Consider the following 21,806-nt stretch of genomic DNA (forward strand, 5'->3'; position numbering starts at 1 on the left):
TGCTTCTCTGGCTTTATTTGAGTAGCCTCAATGCAGTGTCTTCCAGTCTGTGTCATAAGACAGATATTTCTGGTTTCATTTTGTTTATTTTTTAATTTGAAATTATCTGGCTCTAACAGGAAATTGCTGCTAACACACCACAAAGTACAGTCCAACCAATACACAAATACTTATTCATTTCTGTCCAAAATATCTTGGTTGAAATAGAATGGGCTCCACTCAGATTCTTCCACAGCTGTAATAGAGTGGTTCAATAATCCTGTGATCAAATAACATCCAAAGATTTTTCTCTTCTTCTTCCTTTAGTTTTCTGAGTTCCAAGTTCAAGACAGACATTCTTGCTCTCAATTCCAGACCATATGTTTTTGCCAAATTTCATCCTTATTCTATTTGCAAATTATAAATTCTTCTTTATCCTCCTTATATTAATTGTCTTCTTGCTTTAGGGCACCATCATATTTAGTTAATATCCTCAAGCTCTTTGTGGCAAAATCACTAATGAAAATGGTAAATTATGTTAGTTCCAAGAACAGCTCAGTAAAATCTCAATAAATTATCTTGTTGAAGATGGATATTTGTATTTTATTACAATGGAAACTCTTGTGGACCTGATGTTGCATCTTAGCAACACTTTAGTCTTTCTGGAAGGAGATATGTTTATATTGGATTATATTGCTGATTACTTTACAGGTAAGATTTTTCCCCTGAAATCATTAATAAGTATTTTCTTACAATAACAAATTATACAATCACAATGTGGGGAGGGTTGAGCAATTTGAGACAGCATGATTGTGTTGGAGTCCTAAAGCAAGATTGACATCAGCCATTTACAAAAACATTATTTGTAGTGGAAATCTGCCATCCTTGTTAGTTTAGATCCTGCATTTTTTCAGTTCTGTTTAGTGCATACAAGGGGTTTATCATGATCACTTAAAAATCACACTTTTTATAATTTAATTGGGTTTGAATTTCAGGATTAAGGTCAGTTGAAATTTCTAACTTAGCTTAAAATATAAGGAGAAGGAATTAATGAGAATTTAATCTGCTTTCTGGGCAACGAAAGTGTGTTCCTTCCCCCCTGTTCATAAAGAACAAACATGCACAGTGAAAAGGAAACAGTTTTAACATGTCTTTCTTCACACAGTTTTAAGTTAGTCACCTAATTTACTGGTTGTCACAGAAATAGATTTTGCTAAAACTGACCTGCATCATCGTACAAGAGAGGGGGAGTGGAAGATGCACATCAGTGATTTATTTATTTTGTCTTTATAGAAAATTAATAAATCACAAGAAAATAAGGGGTTCTTTAGTTTAGATCAGAAAATCATCAATGTACTTTAGAGTATTAAAGACATGTGTCAGTCTAGCTAAGTGAGTCAATAAAGACCTAGCTCAAAACTGAATTATTATGTCTACCTTTGAAGAAAAGGTATGTGAGATACATATTTTTTCTGTTTCTAAAAGATGAGCTCTTCTTAGCAATCTTTTTTTGTTTCAATTCACTATTTAAAGCCTGGCTGTTGTTTTGTTTTCTGGGAAGTTACTATAGCATTTGCATGAACTGTGTCATGTAAATTCAAAGATCTTTCCATGTGGAAGAGGACATTTTCTCAAACCCTTTGTGTTTGATTAGTCTGTAGGTGCCTTGAGACCCTTGTGCACAGCCAGCTCTATTAGGGTCCAGTTATGAGGACCCTTCACTAAAAGTTTCATGGTTTGGAGGGCAGTTCAGGCATGGAGACAGAAAAACCACCTCTCATATCTCCTCAGTCAAATATGTTACTACTGCTGGCTGCTGGTTGAAGGACTCACATCTAGAAATTCAAGGAACACTGTTAATACAATGAAAAACTGTCATTAAGGTTAAGGATTGAAGATAGAAGGTGAGAGTACCTGGCTGAAAAAAATCTATTTAAAGCAATATGCTAACAATCTCTAACCACTAAAAACCCACTGGAGCTGAGCAATCTGCACACAGACCACAGTCCTCACCCCACAGATATCCCTGTGCTGCAGGAGACATGTTCAGGCTGTTGGCTGATGCCAGAAGCACTAATGAAGTCTCCTCTATCTTCTCCCCATTTTAAACACACTTTTATACTGATTTTCATGTTTAGGTGGAGCTTGAGTGACCAGTCTGGGGGTGGTGGTGTTTGGAGGTGGGTGACCCCTGCCTTGCACTGGTGTAACCTTTGGGAATATTGGGGGTGTGAGCCCACCGTGGCTGCTGCTACCAGAGCAGGAAATCTTTCCCTCCCTTATCTGACAGGTGCTGTGCTCGTCAGGTACAAGGTACCACCCAGGATCTCCTTTGGCAAGGATCTCAGCAGAGCCTGACCTTGGCCCTGTCAGCATCTATTATGTGTAGGAATCAGGCATGCTGACCACAGTGTATCCTGGGACCAACAACAGCAATTTCTCCCCAGAATTTTAAATATTATATATATTTTTATTTATTTTTAAATATATGTAACTTCCCACCCTGCTTCATCCTCCATTTTCATCCCCCTTTAACATGTATGCTGACTGGAATTTTATTTTTACCCCTGGTCTGTACATGTGTTTGAGTGAGTTGATCTGGCTGCTGTACTCCTTAGTTTAAGGTGACATTTTATTTTTTATATGTTTTAAGATAACAGACTCTTCTTTTTGCTTTTGGCCTCCACTGGTTGCATGAAGAAAATTAACAGAGGAAAAAATGGCTCAATCAGAAATTGGAAATATCAGAAATTCATAAGAAGATTTTTCCAGGTATTCTATGGAATATCACAGTAGACCTAAACAAGGGATAAAAATGTTCCATTAATTCTGGGAACTGGCTAAAAAATCAGTTTACTTTGAAGGGTGATCTATTAGTAAACTTAGACAGCTTCTTGCTATGACTGAGGACTTAATAAAATCTTATTTCCCGTGAAACTCTTCATAAGACATTTTGAGGTGCCATTCTTTGAGAGCTGTATCCTGCAAAAGCAGGCAGGTAATGGAAAGGATTGCACACTCCAGCCACCACAGCAGCCAGGGACTATCCTCAGTGATCCAAAATTCCCTTCTGAAGGTCCCTGAGAAGTGAGGTTTCAGGAAATGACATTTTCCTCAAAGTCTAGCTTGAGTTAAATCAAACTAAATTAAACTCTTTTTCTAGCCAAGTGTCTCTTCCAGATGCTCAGTTGAGCAGTCATGCTTAAACCTGTAGCTAATGAGTAATGTTTGTTTGTAGTGTCTGGACCTCATCTGGGAAAAATTGCCATAAATTTCCATTGGGAAACTGCTCTTCAGGAGAGCCACAAATCCCTGTCTTGGCTTCAGTGTAAACATGATGAAGCTGAGCCACTCAAATGAAGCATTTCAGGTCCAATTTTTTAGATATTTTTGTCTGATTCTGTTCCTGTGTTCACATTTGTGTTTGAATTCTGAATCTGGTATAGCAGGATGTTATTCTTTATTTGAATTCCAGTTACATCACAGGATGGCTTGGGTTGGAAAGAACTTTTATATGTTGTAGCATATGAAAGCCGGACTTAGAAGCTGAGAGCAAAATGAACCCACTTACTGCAGAGTTAGGACAGACCTTGCACCCTTTGCCTGAGAATCTTTGTTCAGCCCTTTGCAGGCAATAAATCCATCATCCTGACGGTGTGTTATTTCCCTCAAGGATTCCAGGCTCTGAGGAAACAGGATGCCCTCCCTATTCTCAGGTAGTGTGTCATCTGCTTGCTTTCATGCTTCCCAGGGATTTTCTGCACCAGGCTTTGTTGTTGCCTTTCATCTCCCCCTTTTCTTTCTAAAGGAGTCATAGATGAAGCTAAGGTAACCATGACTTGTTTTTGTGTGCTTTTAATAGCTCTGATTGTGTTAGAAAGGACAAGACAGAAGACTAAAAAGAATATAATTGCCAGACAACTCAGTCCAATGAAAACCCAGACTTGTAAATTTATCCCAGGAAACCTATTCTTTGGATTTAGCCAAGAAAGATAATTTTTCAGATCTGTCAACACCTTTTGTTCCTGCAGAGTTTGTGAAGTTCTGAGCTGATCTTTTAATTGAGTGTGAAGTGACTGTATATTCTGAAGTGACTGTTGTGAGGATTTATCAAAGGCCCCTTGGAGATGGTTTTTAACTGTCTCCCAATTCTATTCCATGTCATTCCATGGAAAGGGAGTGACACATGAGGAATTATGGATATGTTGCCAATCACAGTCCAGGGATAGATGAGTTTTTTGGGCCTGAAATCTCTAGCCTACCCATATAAGAGAACTTTCTAGGGCATCTAATCTGATCTTTATTTCTTTATCAATGTTTTCTTGTGTTTGTAATTATTCTGTGTTAAAGCTTGTCCCATGGTATGGGCAGTTTGAATGGAATTAGTAAAGGCAGTGACAGCCACAGAGGCTGTGGTTAATATTATTATGGCAGAAAAAACAGCAAAGATTAACCAACCCAGAAATTTGTGAACTCACTTCTTACTCTTTTAGATTTCCTCTTGGACTATTTGAGCCAATTGTGATAGATCATCCTGTCCTTCCCATGCCTGAGTAAGGTTTAGAGGTACACAAATTTCAGATTTTTTTAAAATGGAAAGACAGAATAATTATGCATATCTCCATAGATTATACATGATTTGAAAATAAAAGAATTCTGGGCCCAGGAGATTCTCCCTCCTGTCATTTGATGGCAGTACAGCAGAAGGAAGCTGTCAGGGTTCATTGTTGTCATCCTTGGCAGGGTTTGATGTATTTTGCTGGAATCCAATGTAGTCCTGTAGGTAAAAAACACAACCACAGCCTCTTCAAGCTAACCATGGAACTAAATCTTTCCACTGACCACTGAGTACATCCTCATATTTACCTTCTGTTGAACTCCTTCTCCACCAGTGGTTTTATCAAAAAGCCTTTTATGTGCAGTTAAATAATTTTCTAATGGAGAGATAATAAAAATTTAAAGCTAGGTTTCTTTGTCAAGCTGCTCTTGAGGGAGCATGCTATTGATTTCCCCTCTTTTGTTTCTGTAGCATGTTTTTCAACGTGAAATGTGCCCTTTCAACTATTGCTGCCCTGTGCAATGTCTGTGATGTATTTGATACCCATGTGTGGAAGAATTCTTGTGTTTTATGAGATGTATATGTGGGTCCACTTTCTGTTTTTATCATTTGAGGGACACCCATTGTGCTGAAGGCTGAGTCTATTTATTGCAGAGTTAAGACAGTACTTACACACTTACTCTGAGAATCTTTGTTCAGCCCTTTGCACACAGCCTGATTTCAAACCAGTAATAAATCCATCAGCATCACAGTCTGTTAGTTTCCTCAAGGCTTTCAGGTTTCCTCAAGGCTTTCAGATTTCCTCAATGTTTTCAGATTTCCTCAATGTTTTCAGGTTTCCTCAAGGCTTTCAGGATGCCCTTCCTGTTCTCAAATAGTGTGTAATCTGCTTTCTCTTGTGCTTCCCAGGAATTTTCTGCAGTGTTTGCTTTGCTGTTTCCTTTCAGTAGGTCATCTAGTCATGAGCAAGAACATCTTCAACTAGACCAGAACCTCATCCAACTTTGCCTTGTCATCCAGAACAATTAACTATGCCCATAAGCTAAGACAGCACTACGGACAGTGTTTGTCCCAGAAACTAAATTCCATAAGGTGAGATTCTTGCAATATTTGAAAAAAAAAATTATTTCATCCCCTATATACCTCTTACCCCTCAATACTTATAACCTAAATGTTTACATGAAGATGCAAGCTCCAAGAACATAACACAAGTTGTGTTCCTACATGGACTTGTTCTGTATCATGTTAAGCGGTACCCATCAGCTCTCAAAATAGCACAGAAAATTACATGTCACACAAAATACAGTGACTTATACCCAGGTACAGAGAAAATCAAGGGTAGAGCCAAAAAAACATCTGTCTTAACATTTTCCATTGCTCTCTCCAAGCCATGGTGAAGGAACATGGAGAGTGCATGAGGAGGTGCATCTATGGTGATGTAGAGGTGGAAAGTCATTTATCTCTGTCTCAGGTCCATGCTGTGTCAGAGACCTGCTGCTGCTGCTGTCATTCTCTTTCATTCATTTCATTCTCTGTTTAATTGCTTTCTCACACTGACACCTGCTGACCCCACAGGTTGGGAATTAGGCTGCACACTTTTCTCAGCATTGAGATCTTGATTTCATTTCACCACTTCTGCTTTATTTCATCTCCCCACCTCTGCTTTTATCTTCTTTGCTCTCAGCTCACTGCTGCAGTGAATGCAAAGATCCAAATGACATTGCAACTTCTGTCATTAATTGTATATAGTGATAAGTCTAAAAATTTGATAAAATTCTGGTGGGTCTTGTGATGTGAAAGCTTCTCTTCATCAGATCTTGTGTGACACTAGCAGTGCTTTCACAGTCTGAAGGGCTGCACAAAATCTCTCCTCTACATTAAAAGCCATGCCCATCTAATAGCCATTCCCATCTAAAATCCATTCCCACCTTTGACACAATGTTTTCTTTCTGTCTGATTTTTCATCAAGCAAAAAGTATAACCATGACCTGTTAGAAATACAGAATTCAATTTAGTTCAGATCTCAAACTTAAATCAGAAGAACCTGCTTGTTCTGGTTAAGTGCTCCAATTTGAAAAGAGAATAAATTCTTTCTGTCTGAGGCAAATGAGAAAATCTCATGCTCTGTAAAAAGAAAAAAAAGAATTGTGAACTTCCTCACCCCTCAAATGAGATTGCACAAACATGTATTACACTGCTAATGGATTAATTGCACAATTACTTATTAATCTGCTAACTTTGGAATATATTGTAGAAAAATCAGAAATTAAAAAGGATTTTCTTATTTCCCACATGAAATTGGTATTTCTGTGCAGTGAATGGAACAAAAAAGAGCAATATTGTTGCTTTTTATTTCATAATATAAAGAAGTTTGTGCTAATTTAAAGCACATGCTTGGATTTAAACCCTCAGAACACTGACTTTCTGAAGGGTGGGCCAGATCCATAGAGAAAGTGATTATTTACAGGCAAAAATTCTATTTCATTATTGTTGGTAAATGCAAATATAAAATAATTTTCTAGGTCCATTCAGCACTGCCTCTTTAAATTTTAAAGAGCTGCTTTTCATGGCAGCCTTTCAGAAGGAAGGAAATAGGCTGGATCAGCAAGTTTGCTGCACAGGCATTCTGTAACTATATATGGATTTGGAAAGAAACTTAAGCCATATGAAGCTTGAACAGCAATATTTCATAGCTAGGAATTAGCAAGAACTAATTGAGCTTCTTTCTATGGAATGAGACAACCAGAAATTCAAGAATTTATTTATTTGAGAGGAAACTGAATGTGAACCAGGTGCCCCAGCTGCCCTTTGTCCAGGCACATGGGACTTGTCCTGCTCCCAAAATCTCAGCATTAAAAATCAAAGAGCCCTACTTGGGAATTCTTTTCTTATTTTTCTTATCAACTTATTTTTCTGATTATTTTTCGGATCAACTCTGCCCAGCACTGAAAATACATTTTAAAAGTAAAACTTCAAAAACAAAACCTGTTGGTTTCTACAAATGCTGAAGACTGTTTAGACATATAATTATTGTGGTCTTGAACTTGGGGAAATTTGGCCTTTCTGCCTGGGATGGATTTGGCTAAGGGTGTGTTCTTTCTGCCTTTTGTTTTTAAGAAACAAATGGGTTGTTTTTTATTGCTGAGTGAAATGGCAAGCACTATTAATATCATAGTGCTGACAAAGAAAGCCTTTTCCAGTTTGCTGTCCTTTTTTTTTTCTGTCTGTGGAAATTCCTGTTCTCTTTCCATAAACAGAAGCAAACAGACTAAACATTTCCTGCAAAATATGGCAGTGAGCACAAAGTAGCACTAGCAGGGTTATCCTGCTGATCAAAAGATGCATTTTATTGTATGTCTGCACTGTCAAACACAAAATTTCACCAATATGAGAAGCTCTTTGTAAGGGTGTTTGTCTGAAGCCCATTTTCAGCTGTGCTGCATAAATATGGAAGGTGTTCAGGTGCAAACTGATGAAGTAGAAGGTTTTTTTCACTCCCATCTTCCCAGCTACACCACACAATGCCATTCCTTCCCTGAGACTCACAGCTACAAACCTCTTTTGTAAATACGGGATGGTGTGGTGCTGCCCTGCCTGCCCAGAGAGCCACAGCCCTGCAGGAGATGAGGATGCTCTTTGCTGGTCTGAACAGGATGAAGGAAACTGCACACACCAAAACTGCTAGAATTTGTTAAGCCTAAGAAAAAATAAGAGTTTGGGGATTTATATATTAAAGGTTCTCTGAGCCTTCTGATATTCAGCAGACTCACACTATCCTCAGCATTCAAACACTGCACACCAAATCCTGGGGAAAAAACGAGTTTATGTCCCTGAAACAGCTGACCTTTGAAGTAAAAATGCTTTGCAATCCCTGACTAGTGGCAGCTGCCACCACCAAGCCAGAGACAGGCTGGGAAAACTAAACATGAGCACTGCTCACTGCTATGAGAAGAATGATATGACCTCAACCTGATGCTTTTTGTGCTGAATGTTTACTGAAGCTCTGTTCTTTGCAGTTGATGATTTAAACATAAGATTGTGTTGCCTGGAGGCCTGTTTTCCCTGATATTAAAAGTATGGCAGATACTCTAGTCTTTACTCCTTAGTTTATCCCTGCTTCCTGTCCCAGCAGCACTGGAACTGTGAGACTGCCAGCATCTACTGGAGTAGGTCAAATACAGGGATGACAATAACTGCAAGGAAAAAGGGAAGGAAATAGCACTGCTGCCATAACATTCTATGTCTATAGGGAATTTTATTATGCAGCTAGAGATCTACAGCTTTATTTCCTGGTTTCTGCTTGACAGAGAGCATGGTGCTCATTATAAATTCTTGTCAGGTTGAGCAAACACACCAGTTCATGTGTCAGGGAATCTTCTGCTTTACTGTAGAATTGTTTTAACTCTGGCAACTAGCCCACTACCTAGCCTCAAAAGCCTTGGCTCACCAGCCCTTAATTTTTACAATACATTTCAACAACTCCCAGCTCCCACAAACAAACTCCTTACAGAATAATGGGTATAACATGATAGCCACACTTTTCCAAGACAAAGCAAGATGGGAGAGAAATAAATGCAGGAGAGAGAGAAAGGGAAGAAAGCAAATCACCATGTCTTAGATCCTGTGTTGGTCCTGCTGCATGGGTGGTCCAGATCTGGGCAGTGAAAAGAGAAAGGGAGGAAAAAGAGAGGGGGACTGATCTACTTCCTTTTATAGTTAACCTGGTGCATGCTTGTCACGGTCCGCCCAATTCAAGAGCGAGTCGTGACTGGTTCATTTATAGATCTCGGAGCGCAAAAGACACAGCAGGGGACAAAACTAGTTTACTTCTACAGAAATGCAATTTATTTAGTGCCAACCAAAAATGCAATAGTGGGACAGAGAGAGAGAGTGAGAGAGAGAGAGAAAGGGGGGTTGGGATTATAGCTACCAAGACGGGCAGACGAATCCTCGTGGAGTCAGCTGGTAGATGTCTGTTGCCGTCTGGGGAGATCTCAGGGGTCTCCTTTGCAAAAGTCACTTTTATAGTCCTTTCCCAAAGCGAGTGGCTTCTGGCCAAAAGGTGGGAAGATTTATGGACTATTGTATGTGGAGCTCGTTACGCTGGGGAACAGGTGGAAACAGGACGCTTCAAGGCACATCAGACCACCTTTGTCGTCATGAACACACGCGGTGCAGCCCATACTGACCAGTCCATTGTCTTTCATCTGTGGGAACTTGTTGAGTAAACTCCCCGTGACTAGTTGTCATGAGAAATCAGTCCTGGTAGGCATCACCTGCGGAACAGTCACTTGGCGTTCCTCCCATCCCTGGCCAGCGCAGGCCTCAGGCGAGGGTCGTTGGGCAGAAACAGACGAGAGGCTCGGACGGACTCTCACAATGCTTCCCATATAAACTAGACTTTTCCTGCCATTTGGCCCACATCAGCCATTTCAAGCTCTTTGGGGTGGGGGAGTTGATGCAGGTGCAATGAGCAGAAGTCTCAAGGTAGGAAAAAACTTGGATCAGCATAGTGCTGCCCTTGCTCTGGGGTTCTCTTGCCCAATCACAACTTTGCAGTCACAACTGTCAGTCAGAGTGTTTGAGAAAAAATATTTTTATATGCTTGATCTTCCACATCTGGTCACATGAGCCTGAAGCTGTGGTACAGTAACTCAAAACATTGATTGGATATAAGAAATACAGGAAAGAGTCATTTAAGGAAATACAATAGTTTCAAGTTTAAACAAGATAAAGTAAGTAGCAGTTTCCTGAAAAAAAAAAAAAAAACAACAAAAAAAACCAAAAACAAAAATCTCAAAGCAAGCAAACAAACAAAATAATCAAACCCTGATGTACTGGAAAAAATCCAAGGAAGTCCCTTCCACACGTCATGTTGCTGATACTGGAGTGAGTTGTGCTGATCACACAGCAAGCCTGAATTGGAAAACCCAACTGCCCAGGGATGCTGGAATTCATCACACACTGGCCTGAAGGTGAACATTTCAGACTGTTACAATCATCAGAAACAAAAGGTGATGTGCTGGGGGGCCCCACCACGTAATCAGCTACCAGAAGATGAACAGTGAAGCACTCACTTCACTGGTGGCTCCTGACATATTGTAGGAATACATAAGAAAAAGAAAACTTCTACATGGAGATCTGCAGAGTGAGTGACAGAAGCTTTTGAGGGACAGGGTGGATCAAGTCAGATTGCAGATCTGAAGGCTGTACAGCTGGTTGTGGATATTGCTGAACAAGAGAAATGTCCAGCACTGACTCGTGGAAGGTGGGAAATGCTCTGTGGGTTTGTTTCTCTATGGGAGAAACCTGAATTCTGTCCTTGTAGTTGTGCTGGTTTTGTCTAGGGTCGAGTTAGCTCTCTTTGTGGTAGTTGACATGGGCTATGTTTTGGATTTGTGCTGAGAACACTATGTCTTGTTTTAGGGCAAATTTGGGAGAAAACCCCCAAAGTGGTTCCTCCACAAAGCAGACTCAAGTATCCTCTTCCCCAACTGGTCCAGGGAACCTGTCTGCCTCAGCTAGTCAAAAATTAGCTAAAAGCAAGGGAGAGCTCTCCCCTGCCATCCCCTATCTGTGTGAAGGGTGCAGGGCAGCAAGTGCAGGCTCTGATAAACCCTGCACCTCTTCTCTCCCCTCACTCTCAGAACCAGTCCTAAAGCTGCTGAACTTTCAAACATCAGGGGAATGCTGCCTTTAAAATAGCATAAGTTAATGGTTTACATATTTCATAGTGATGCCATGGTAGGAAGTCAAGTCCTATTTTTCTTCAGGCTTAAACTTAATGGGAAAGATAAGAAATATTTCATCAGTATAGCTACTGCTGTGCCTCTCAGTGATGTGCTGCAGAGAGCAGCTCTGTCCTTGCAGGCTGTGCATCAGTGTACCAGTGCAGAAACCACAGTCTGCCTGTGCTTTTGAGAAATCACATTGCCATGATCCATCCCTAAATAAGTCCCATGGAAGTCAAATTGAACACCTCAATGAACCTCCCAAATAATGCCTGCAAAATCCAGTAAGGTAAAACATATCTTCTGATCCATGCAAGCATGGGAGTCTGAACTCACATCCAGGTGTGCCTTGGGATCCAGCAAGGCTTTCAGGAAGGGTTTGATACTTTATTTTTCATGTTTGAGTGGTTCAAGCAGCAGCAACAGTGGATCCTGGGTTTTTAGTTACTGAGGTTACTGAAAGGCAATATTTTGATTATGTCAAATAGCAGCCAGCCTCAGATGCCCAAGAACTTGAACTCTTCATCTTTTACATGGATTTTTTTTCCTGACTAAAAATATTTAGTTAACACTATCCATTACATAAATTTCAAAAATACACTTTCCTGACACTTTCTTACTGATCTTTACTAATTTGCAAGCACATCTGTCCATACTTGTCTTTCTCACCTTCACAGTCATTGTGAGAAAACACTTTTTTCACTTCTCTCTGGCTTGTACTTGTTTCTATTTTTTATATCTGTTTTATACATATATATATTTTTTTTTTCTGGTGGTTAAGGCTGCATACTTTCAAACCTCTCACCAGTCCTGACATGTACCAGCTTTCTCCAAAGTGATCTTCAAGATCCTGAGCTGCTCCTAATCAAATCATCCCGCTAATTCTTCGAGAATCTTTGATAACCAACATCATTAATAAATGCCAACACTTCTGCATACCTCATCAGAATCAAATCTCTGCTGAAACTTGCATCAGAAGAATTCTTTGCTATGATGATTTTTCTCATGAAACAACTTTGCCCCAAGGCTGCCATCAAATACCAATAATTAGCTGGTGGTCAGAGGAAACTGTTAGAAAGCACTAACAGTGCATTAACAGAACATTACAACAAAAAACTAACAGAACATTAGCACTAACTAAATTGATTAACAACTTCATTTTCTAAATAATCTAGAATTAATAAAATGAACAATTGAGGAATTACAACTCATATCTGGAAATGCCTAACGTTTCTGGAAAATCATGTTAGCAGAAAATAAAAGAATGTTTCCTGTATAATTCATTGTGCTAATTCACAGATTATTTACAGGGCCCCCAACAAAAAGAAAAGGAAAATATAAAAGGCTACTGTTTGCAAGTAATTTGCAAGGAAGCCAAGTGCAAGCAAGCCAGTTACACTATAGAGCAAATAATTTCCATGATCCGTGTTTGACATTGCCCCATCAACAGCATGAGTGATGCACCCATCACTTTCAACAAGAGCTAGGGAGTGTTAATTTAGAAAATGCAGTCCTTGGTATCTCCTTTCTGAGAGTATCATTAATAAAGCAGTGAGTTTCTCCATTAATGCTGAACCATCACCAAACTCCTAATCCTTTTTGTGTCAGTGCAGCAGAAGCAATGGCAGCAAATGTCCAGATGCATTCTCAGAGCCATGCTCACATTCTCTTCAGTCAATTAAGAGCAAAAAAGACTCAGCTCCTGCTATTCCCTGTGTTTGGCCACTAGTGAGGCCACCTGCAGATTTAATATTGGAAATTCAGTTACACAGGGTGCTGTGTGGGAGAAAAGCAGGAGGGGAAGGTGAGGCAGCCATGTAGTTGCAGACAGGCTCCCTGTGCTCTCCAGGGAAGTTGTTCAGCCTTGAAAAGAGAAGGCTCTGGGGCCCTAGAGCCCCTTCCACTGCCCAAAGCGGGCTACAAGAGAGAGGGGCCCTACTTTCTAGCAAGGTCTGTTGTAATAGGACAAGAGATAATGGTTTTAAACTAAAAGAGGGTGTGTTTAGAATAGATATAAGGAAGAAATTTTTCACAAGAGTAGTTAAAGACTGGCACAAGTTGCCCAGAGTGGTGGTGGATGCCTCATCCCTGAACTATTAAAATCCAGTTTGGTTTGAGCTCCATTCCTGCTCATTACAGGGAGGATGGACTAAATGACCTTTAAAGTTTCCCTCCAACCCAAACTAGTGTATGACAGAGAGCACATGTTGCAGCCATTTAACCCCCACAGATATACTCTGGGCTGCTCTTGTGGAGAGGATGGGCTGTCCTGTCCTGCCTTCCATCACTTCTTTTTTAATATATCCTCTTTAATTTCACACAGTTGTTACAGCATTGCTTTGGTTTTGCTGAACAGGGAATTGTTTAAACGCCTCCAAAGTTGCTTGGTGTGAATCAAGCATCTATTCTGTTATTAGAGAAATCTGTTTTTCTGTGTGCTTCTGTGGGTTTGGGCATTGAGATCCTTTTGCACATTGACACTCAGGCATCACTTATCTAATCCTGAGGGAAATCCCTACAGATTTGCCTAGGCACTGCAGCACTGCTGGCTCAGAGTTTCCAGCACCCAGGAAAGACACTGCCTAGGGGAAGCTTGCACAGGTTGTCCAGCTGGCACAATCTCTGGGAGCATAAACACTAAAGAACCCAAACAAACTGATGTGTTACACCAAACATGATGCTCAGAGGCTGTGAGTGACACCAAATGGGGTTTTCTCATCCAAGGCAACCAAGCTGGAAGAGCTGCCACATTTCCTAAATCTAAACCAAGCCCTAAGCCTAAAATAGCCCCCAAAGTTTGAAGTCCCTCAGAGGTCTTTGCTTCTTGACCATGAATGTGGGAGCAGGCAGTCATGTTGCTGCAGCACCCCACACACTGTGGCTGAGCCAGGCAAACACCCATGCTGGGCTCCAGAGCCCAATTCCACCACTGCATCCCCTGCAGAAGGAACTGCAAGGAAATAACCTCGAATGCCAATCCCTAAGCCATGCCAGCCCAAATAAAAGTGGTGAATTGCAGCAGGAGGTATAAATTCCATAGTGACATTCTGCAGCAGCCCCAAGCATGCAAGAATAACGCCCTATTCAGGCAGCTGAATGAGAGCTCTGTGTGCACTGAGCCATTAAAAACCTGTGGGACAGTCAACCATGGCTGCACAAAAATAAATACACACTGACTGTAAGTAATTCCTTCACCTGCTTTTTCAATTAGTATTTTATAAAAATGTTTGTTAAACGAAATGTTAGTTTTTGTTGGTTTTTTAATGGGTTTTTTGTTTTTTGGGTTTTTTGGTTTTTTGGGTGGTTTTTTTTTTTTTTTGGTTTTTTGGGATTTTTTTTTTTAGCACAGAGATTTTGGTATATTTGAATTGAAACCATATGTCTGGGTTTATGCTGCTCGCATACTATGTCTGACTAGTTTTATGTTTAATACACTGTTAAAAACAACTAAATAAAAATCTGAGTGAATGTGTTAGGATATGAAAAGGATATTTTTCAACTCCTAAAAAGTAGATCTGTGAATGCAAGTGAATTTTACTATAGAAGCATGGGGAGATTTATTCTTTTTATGCTACAATTGGACAGGTATGGCTGAGAGGAGATTAAACTAGGTAAATCCTAGTATTTTTTTTTACATTTTCCATCTCATTTTACTTTTGTCCGCACAGAGGATACTATTGCATATATTTCAGTTTTACCTCAGGCAGGAAGGCTAATCCTCTGTGGAGACACGTTTAATAAAGCTACATGCACTTGGTTAGCCTAAATAGATAGGCTCCCCTTTTAAATTCACAAGCAAATACTTCAAAATATTAGTGAGAAGAGGAAATTTGATGACTATACACACAGTATAAATTTGTCAGGATCTAGCTTTTATTCAGGATTCATGCCTGAACTTAATATATAAAATTGCGTGTCAGAAAATCAGAAAATACCATCCTTATAAAGTGGTAAAACTGGAAATTCTTTATTGTGTTTAAACTGTTGGGCAATTCACCTAAAGAACAGACCAGGTGAAATCCAGCTTTCAGAAAATTTATGTTCTCAAGACCCTTCCTCAAATGGATACACCAGATCACAGGTCCTGAGAAACTGTAAAAATGGATTAATCCCACTGGAGATGACATCAGCATTTCCTCACCAGACTCTTCTAGATTTCTTCCAAGGCTTTTATTTAAATTCTTTGCTACCCCTGCCTGAGAAGGACATGTCAGATTGTAGGCTTTCTCTATTTTGAGACAGGGAGAGAAGGAAAAAGAAACATTGAGGGTTTTAAAACCTTATTTTACTCCTAACAGGTTAGATGGAAGGAGAAAGCATTTTTTATGAATAATTGGTGAATTATGTTTCTGTAACAACTGCAAAGTGTCTGTTTCCTGCAGCCTTTTCATGCTTACAGAGAACACTAAAAATAACACAGAAAGGACTGAAAATCAAATCAACAGGTTAAATCATCAGCATGATATGCTGTCTCTGTAACAAACCATTTTTACAGTAATTGCAAAACTTTGCCATGTGCTGGCCAGCAATGATGTTTTTTAAGTGTTTTCATTTCCACTGAGGAAGTGTTATTATTTCCACTTCAGGAATCTTGCTGAAGAGATGCTAGCAATATTTTTTTCAGGGTTCAAGGTTTTGATCAACAGGCAGAAACTGCACTATTAGGTTACTAGCACACATTTATCCTTCTTCAACTCCCTCTTAACCTTTTCCCTTCTTAGGAAGCATCCAGATGCATCACTTCACTTTATAAAAGTAGACTGAGCATAGCCTGTTTTCTACTTTAAGGGAATTATATTTCCATAAAGTAAACCAGCACCCACTCCAGAGATGGCCTGTGGTAAAATCTTTTTCCATGTTTTTTTGCCAAGGTCAAGGTCATTTTGGTGTTGGCTAAAGCTGAAGGAGGCTCAATATTGATCACAAACTCTTCTGAGACAAACAGCCTGACAGACCTTTTCCATTAGTGGTATTCACATTCAGCCTCATACCCAATCTTTCTATAGCTCTTGTGTTTTTTGAATTTGATTTTCTGCACAGCTTATCTAGGACAGGCCAGTGCTAATGGACTCAGAGGATTCTGTGCCCAGACACAGATGTGGTTTCAGCCTGAAGTTTGTGAAGGACAAAAGGGTTATCAGAATCAGTTAGCTTAAATAAAGTTGTTTACTCTACAAATTTGCTTTTGAAATATCTGTTGGTCAGCTGTTCCAATTCTGAATTAAATATGTCTTCCTGAGAAATTCAAAATTTCAGTGAAACCCCAGACATGCTTCTGGTCCTGGAATACTCAGTAAGCTTTGTCTTTCAGCATACTGATCCTGAATTTCTGCTGTATTGCCAAGTTATACTAAATGAATACTAAATACATTATAAAAGCTTCATTCCCCAAACCCTTTTTTTTCACTCTGCAGAATTTCTGGTATGTTCTTATGGCAATTTTCCTACAAAAAACCCCTGCATTACTCTTTCACAGACTATTTTACATGCCCCCTCCCTCCCCCCTGATGCTATTTGAGCATTTAGCACTGCACCCTACAATTAGAAATTACATACACATACTTTTTAGTCTCATTTCTAAACAAGGCTTTGTTTACACAAATCATTATGTAAAGCCATAGTACAGTTCATAGCAGGAAAACAGAAGCCAATAGTCAGAAAACATTTCTACTCTAATGCCTGTGGGGCCTTCAGGACCACAAAACATATTTCTGTTCTCCAAATAGATGGCCATTTACATCTGAAATATTCTGATGCTGCAAAGTTTACCACGATCTACAGCAGAAATAGCAACTACATGTGAGCCAAAACCCAAAGATGAAACACAGTTTGCAGAAGATGTATACAATTGTCAGCTGAAAGCCAGGGCTGAGCTCTGCATTTGCCATCAGTTTATAGGCAATTTCTGGGCTGGAGGCTGATTTTGGTGCTGCATAAGCAGGTTATGCAGAATAAATGCTACAGGTCTTTAGATTACTTTAAACTAATGTTGTTTAGTGGAAAAACAAGGACTTTTTTTTTTTTTTTGACACAGCAGAGTATATCATGCCAAGCATTTATAAGACAACAGTACCAGTATGCTGATTTATTTTTGCTTCCTGTACTTTTTCCTCATTTATACAGAAGGACTTTTCAAATGCTTGAGCAGGCATGGAGGATAAGATACTGAAATCAACCAGTCTTTTGACAATGCCAGGATTTAAATGGGAGCATGGCACAAGGAAGATCAGTTTCTTGGACTCATCCCAAAAGCTCCCCAGATATCTGATGTCATGAACTATCCCTATGGACTCCCAGCAGAAAATGCAACATTCAGCATAAAAATGGCTTGCTCTCTTCCCTGGTTCTCTGCACCCCAGGTTTCTGGTACTCCTGAGAAATTCCCTTCTGTTTTCCTTCAGTTTTATTGCCCTCTGAACTTACAGCTATTGCCAGAAATTACTTTACAAAGTTCCACACTGACTGATTTTTATGTTGTTACTTCAGCCTTTTCTGTGGTGCTCCTGCTGCTAACTGTGATGAAAATTTCAGACCCTTCAACTCAAGTCTTGATAGATAAATGTAATTGTTACTTTCAGTGCATGTCTTTCAGAAAAAAATAACCCGATTTTCATTTGCATGCACATGGTTTCATGGACAGTTTAAGGGTATTCATATTAGATTATCTAATGGCAGACTTTTCTCTTTTAGATGTGATTTTGGAATGAATAATGGCTACTCATTCACAGCCTTGTTCTGTCAGTGAGTCTTCATCTTTTCCACTGTTTGATGCTTTTCAGTTAAAACTTGCAATTCTGTTGCTTTGTAATCCTGACCCATAATACATACTGCCTTGTATCAGGCTGTTGTGTATCTTCCATCAAATCCCAGTTTTTGTCAAAGCTATGCCCACTGAGCTCCTAAGGCTGCAGATCCTGAATTGTGGACTTCTGTCAGAAGCAGACATTCCAAGTAAGCTTTCCATTGGGGTGAGGCTATTTGGATATAAAATTTAAATTAAACCTGGATAATGTGTGCCCAATTGAAAGCAGCAGTGACAGACAGCAGCTGCAACAGGGAACAGTATACACCTCTTAGTCTCTAAATGTACAGAGAAACAAAATATTTACTAAGCTAGGGGTTTTTTTTACCCTCTGTGGCACTGGTGAAATCATAACCATGCTCACAAAGCTATAGCTGGGTGATTTACAGTGCAGTACTTGCATGAGGAGACATCAAAAGTGAAGCTCACTACAACCAGCACCAGCCAAAGCAGCTGACTGTCAGTAATAGCAGTTGGAAATGGATGGAGAGAATGTACTGTCATCAGCAAAGAACAGGAATCCAAAAAGGCATTAGGTGAAACAGGACCATCCTGGGAATATAACTGTTCCAAGAAGCCCCTCTTGGCTAACATAGACCGAGGAGAACTGCCAAAGTCTCAGTTGAATAAGCTTTAAACATTTTACAGAAAGCTGAAGCACAGTACCTTAGCCTAATCCAACCTATTTATATGAGTGCTTTGTGAACTTAATTACAAATTTATTATGTTTCCAAATTAGTGGAGTGCCTCTGTTACAATAGCTTGTCTGGCCTGGCTTCTCAACAGAAAGTTGCCTGGAAATACAAGCTGCCTAGACACTGCAAATATTTGTCATCTTGAGGTGTCTCTGCGATCTCAAATGACTCCAGAACTTGCAGAGACTACTCCAAATCAATTCAGTAAGTGAAGACTTCAGTTCTCACTCTTGCTATCTCTGGTTAGTTTTTGTTGGTTGGTTTATGTTTTGCTTTTGTCTCTTGGTGTTAGTCTTATGACCATCTGCACTTATGTAAAGTACTTCAGCTTGTGGAGCTCAGTGCATCTGAAATTGAGATGAGCTGTTAGTTTCTACAGCAGCTATTCCTTCACATGTGCCCAGAGACAGGACAGCTGGTGATTACAGAATGAAGCTGATGTGAGGGAAGAGGATCAAGACTGCATTTGAATTGCACGCGTCTGAAACAATGACAGCACAAGAAATGGCAGACCCAAAGGCCCCTGAGCCCCATAAACCTTTAATCTGCAATGTCCAGAATAATAGTGAAAAAACCAGTGATACATCTCAAGTATCTGGCTTATTTTCCCAACTAAATTAACTGTAAGCACCATAGTTATTTGCAACATGCAGAAAGTGACAAGATGATAGTTACAGTACATACTTACTTATTTACTTTATAGTGGCAACATAAATACTGTTGCATGCAAATCTCCCACAAACAGCAGCAGTTTTAACTCTGCAGGATTTGGTGTAACCTTTGCTAGGCGGTGATTTTTTCATTAAAGAGGAGAAATTATGTGAAAGGATTTGGTAACTTTACAGACCCTTTCTTTTTGAGATCTCACCTTGATTTAGCAACTCAAAAATGGTAAAGACAGATTTCTAAGAGTTGCATGCACAGTTCAACTGTGCCCCAATTCTGCTACAAGATTCATCCAAAATATTATTTATTGAAAAAGAAATGCTTCTTATTAAGTCGAACTGTAATGGGGTTTCCCTTGAACACATCAGACATTTTATTTAGAACAAACTTTGTACTTTATTTTCCCATCTTACGCTATCAAGGTTTATTGTTTCACACTTCATACTTGATCCTGCATCCTTTTCCCACACAAGTTTTTTCATCAATGACAAGCTACACGGCTTTGAGCAGTCCCTCTGCCCCAAGCGCTCGAGCTGCGGCACAGACCGGGCTGTTCGGCATTTCTACGGGCAAGAAGAGCAGAGTGAGTAGCGCCGGGCTTAGGGAGGATATTTCTGACACCCGGGGCGCGGAGCGGGGCGCGGTGCGGGGCGCGGTGGTCCAGTCCAGCCCAGCCCAGCCCAGCCCAGTCCAGCCCAGCCCAGCCCAGCCCAGCCCAGCCCGTCCCGTCCCTTCCCGGCCGTGGCGGGGCCGCTTCCCCTCAGCGGGGCTGGCTCTTTAAAGCGCAGCGCAGCGCGGCGCGGCGGCTCCAGAGCGCCGCCAGCTCTCGGGCCGCGCTGCCGCATCCGAGCCGAGCCGAGCCTAGTTGAGCCGAGCCGAGCCTAGTTGAGCCGAGCCGAGCTGAGCCCAGCCGAGCCCAGCTGAGCCCAGCCCAGCCCAGCCCAGCCGAGCCGGCAGACCCATGCGGCTCGGGCGGCGCTAGGCTGCCCGCGGGCCGCACCATGCCGGTCCCTGTGCGCCTGGCCTGGCTGCTGGGGCTCTGCAGCCTCTGCCGCGCCTACTTCGAGGGGCCGCTGTACCCCGAGATGTCCAACGGGAGCCTGCACCACTACTTCGTCCCCGACGGGGACTACGAGGAGAACGACGACCCCGAGCGGTGCCAGCTGCTGTTCCGGGTGAGCGAGCAGCGGCGGTGCGGCGCGGCGGCGGGCGCGGCGCTCAGCCTGCGGGAGGAGCTGACCGTGCTGGGCCGGCAGGTGGAGGACGCGGGCCGGGTGCTGGAGGGCATCGGCCGGAGCATCTCCTACGACCTGGACGGCGAGGAGAGCTACGGCGCCTACCTGCGCCGCGAGTCCGCCCAGATCAGCGACGCCTACTCCAGCTCGGACCGCTCGCTGAGCGAGCTGGAGGGCAAGTTCCGCCAGGGCCAGGAGCAGGGCGGCCGGGAGGAGTCCCGCCTGGGCGACAGCTTCCTGGGGCTGCTGCTGCACGCCCGCGCCCTGCTGCGGGAGACCCGCCACGTCTCCAGCGGGCTGCGCGACAAGTACGACCTGCTGGCGCTGACCGTGCGCAGCCACGGCGCCCGCCTCAGCCGCCTCCAGAACGACTATCTGCGGGGCTGAGACACCCCCAGCCTCCCGGAGACACCCCCAGCCTTCCAGAGACACCCCCAGCCTCCCGGAGACACCCCAAGAACGACTATCTGCGGGGCTGAGAGAGCCCAGCCTTCCAGAGACACCCCCAGCCTTCCAGAGACACCCCAAGAATGACTATCTGCGGGGCTGAGAGAGCCCAGCCTTCCGGAGACACCCCCAGCCTTCCAGAGACACCCCAAGAATGACTATCTGCGGGGCTGAACCTCCCAGAGACACCCCCAGCCCCAGCGCCGCTCTCCCGAGGGCACAGCCCTGCTGGAATGGAAGGAGCACCTCCTTGGACAAACCCTAGACTAAGTTGGGAAAAGACCTCCGAGATCATCAAGTGCTACCTTTGACTGAAAACCAGATTGAGAAGTGCCACATTAACCCGTTTTTTTGAACACTTCCAGGGATAGTAACTCAAACAAAACACGTTCTTCTTCATGGGGAAAAACCTTATTTATTTTGCCTTCTAAACAAATAGCACAATTCTATAAACCGGGAGGTTCGAGGTATGTTTAAGTTAATATCCCATATTCAAAAACCTACGCTCTGTTGTAGCATTCATCTTTGGTTGCAAAATGAAGTAAACTTTCTCATCCCTGGCTCCCCGTTGTTTGTTTTTCTATCACTGTTCTGCTGTGGCTCACCTGCCATAAGTGTAAGTGAAGTGAGGTGCTGATTTGCTCCTTCCAGACTCCTATGTAGCAAATACTGAAATTGCTTTTCTTGTTAGTC

At 41.7% G+C, this 21,806-nt stretch overlaps 1 protein-coding gene across 1 annotated transcript; it reads left to right on the forward strand.

Moving 5' to 3' along the window:
- Positions 1-20,375: 20,375 nt before the first annotated feature.
- Positions 20,376-21,112, forward strand: FIBIN (fin bud initiation factor homolog). The gene has a single exon (XM_079308853.1). It carries the CDS (start codon positions 20,433-20,435, stop codon positions 21,051-21,053), a length of 621 nt encoding a protein of 206 aa, XP_079164979.1. The 5' UTR covers positions 20,376-20,432; the 3' UTR covers positions 21,054-21,112.
- The last annotated feature ends 694 nt before the right edge of the window (positions 21,113-21,806 follow it).

This window comes from Erithacus rubecula (genome assembly GCF_903797595.1).
Source record: "Erithacus rubecula genome assembly, chromosome: 6".
In the NCBI taxonomy this organism is placed as follows: domain Eukaryota; kingdom Metazoa; phylum Chordata; class Aves; order Passeriformes; family Muscicapidae; genus Erithacus; species Erithacus rubecula.

Bases quoted from the DNA above. Each gene is read 5' to 3' on its own strand.
- FIBIN (XM_079308853.1), top strand. From the start codon at position 20,433: ATGCCGGTCCCTGTGCGCCTGGCCTGGCTGCTGGGGCTCTGCAGCCTC.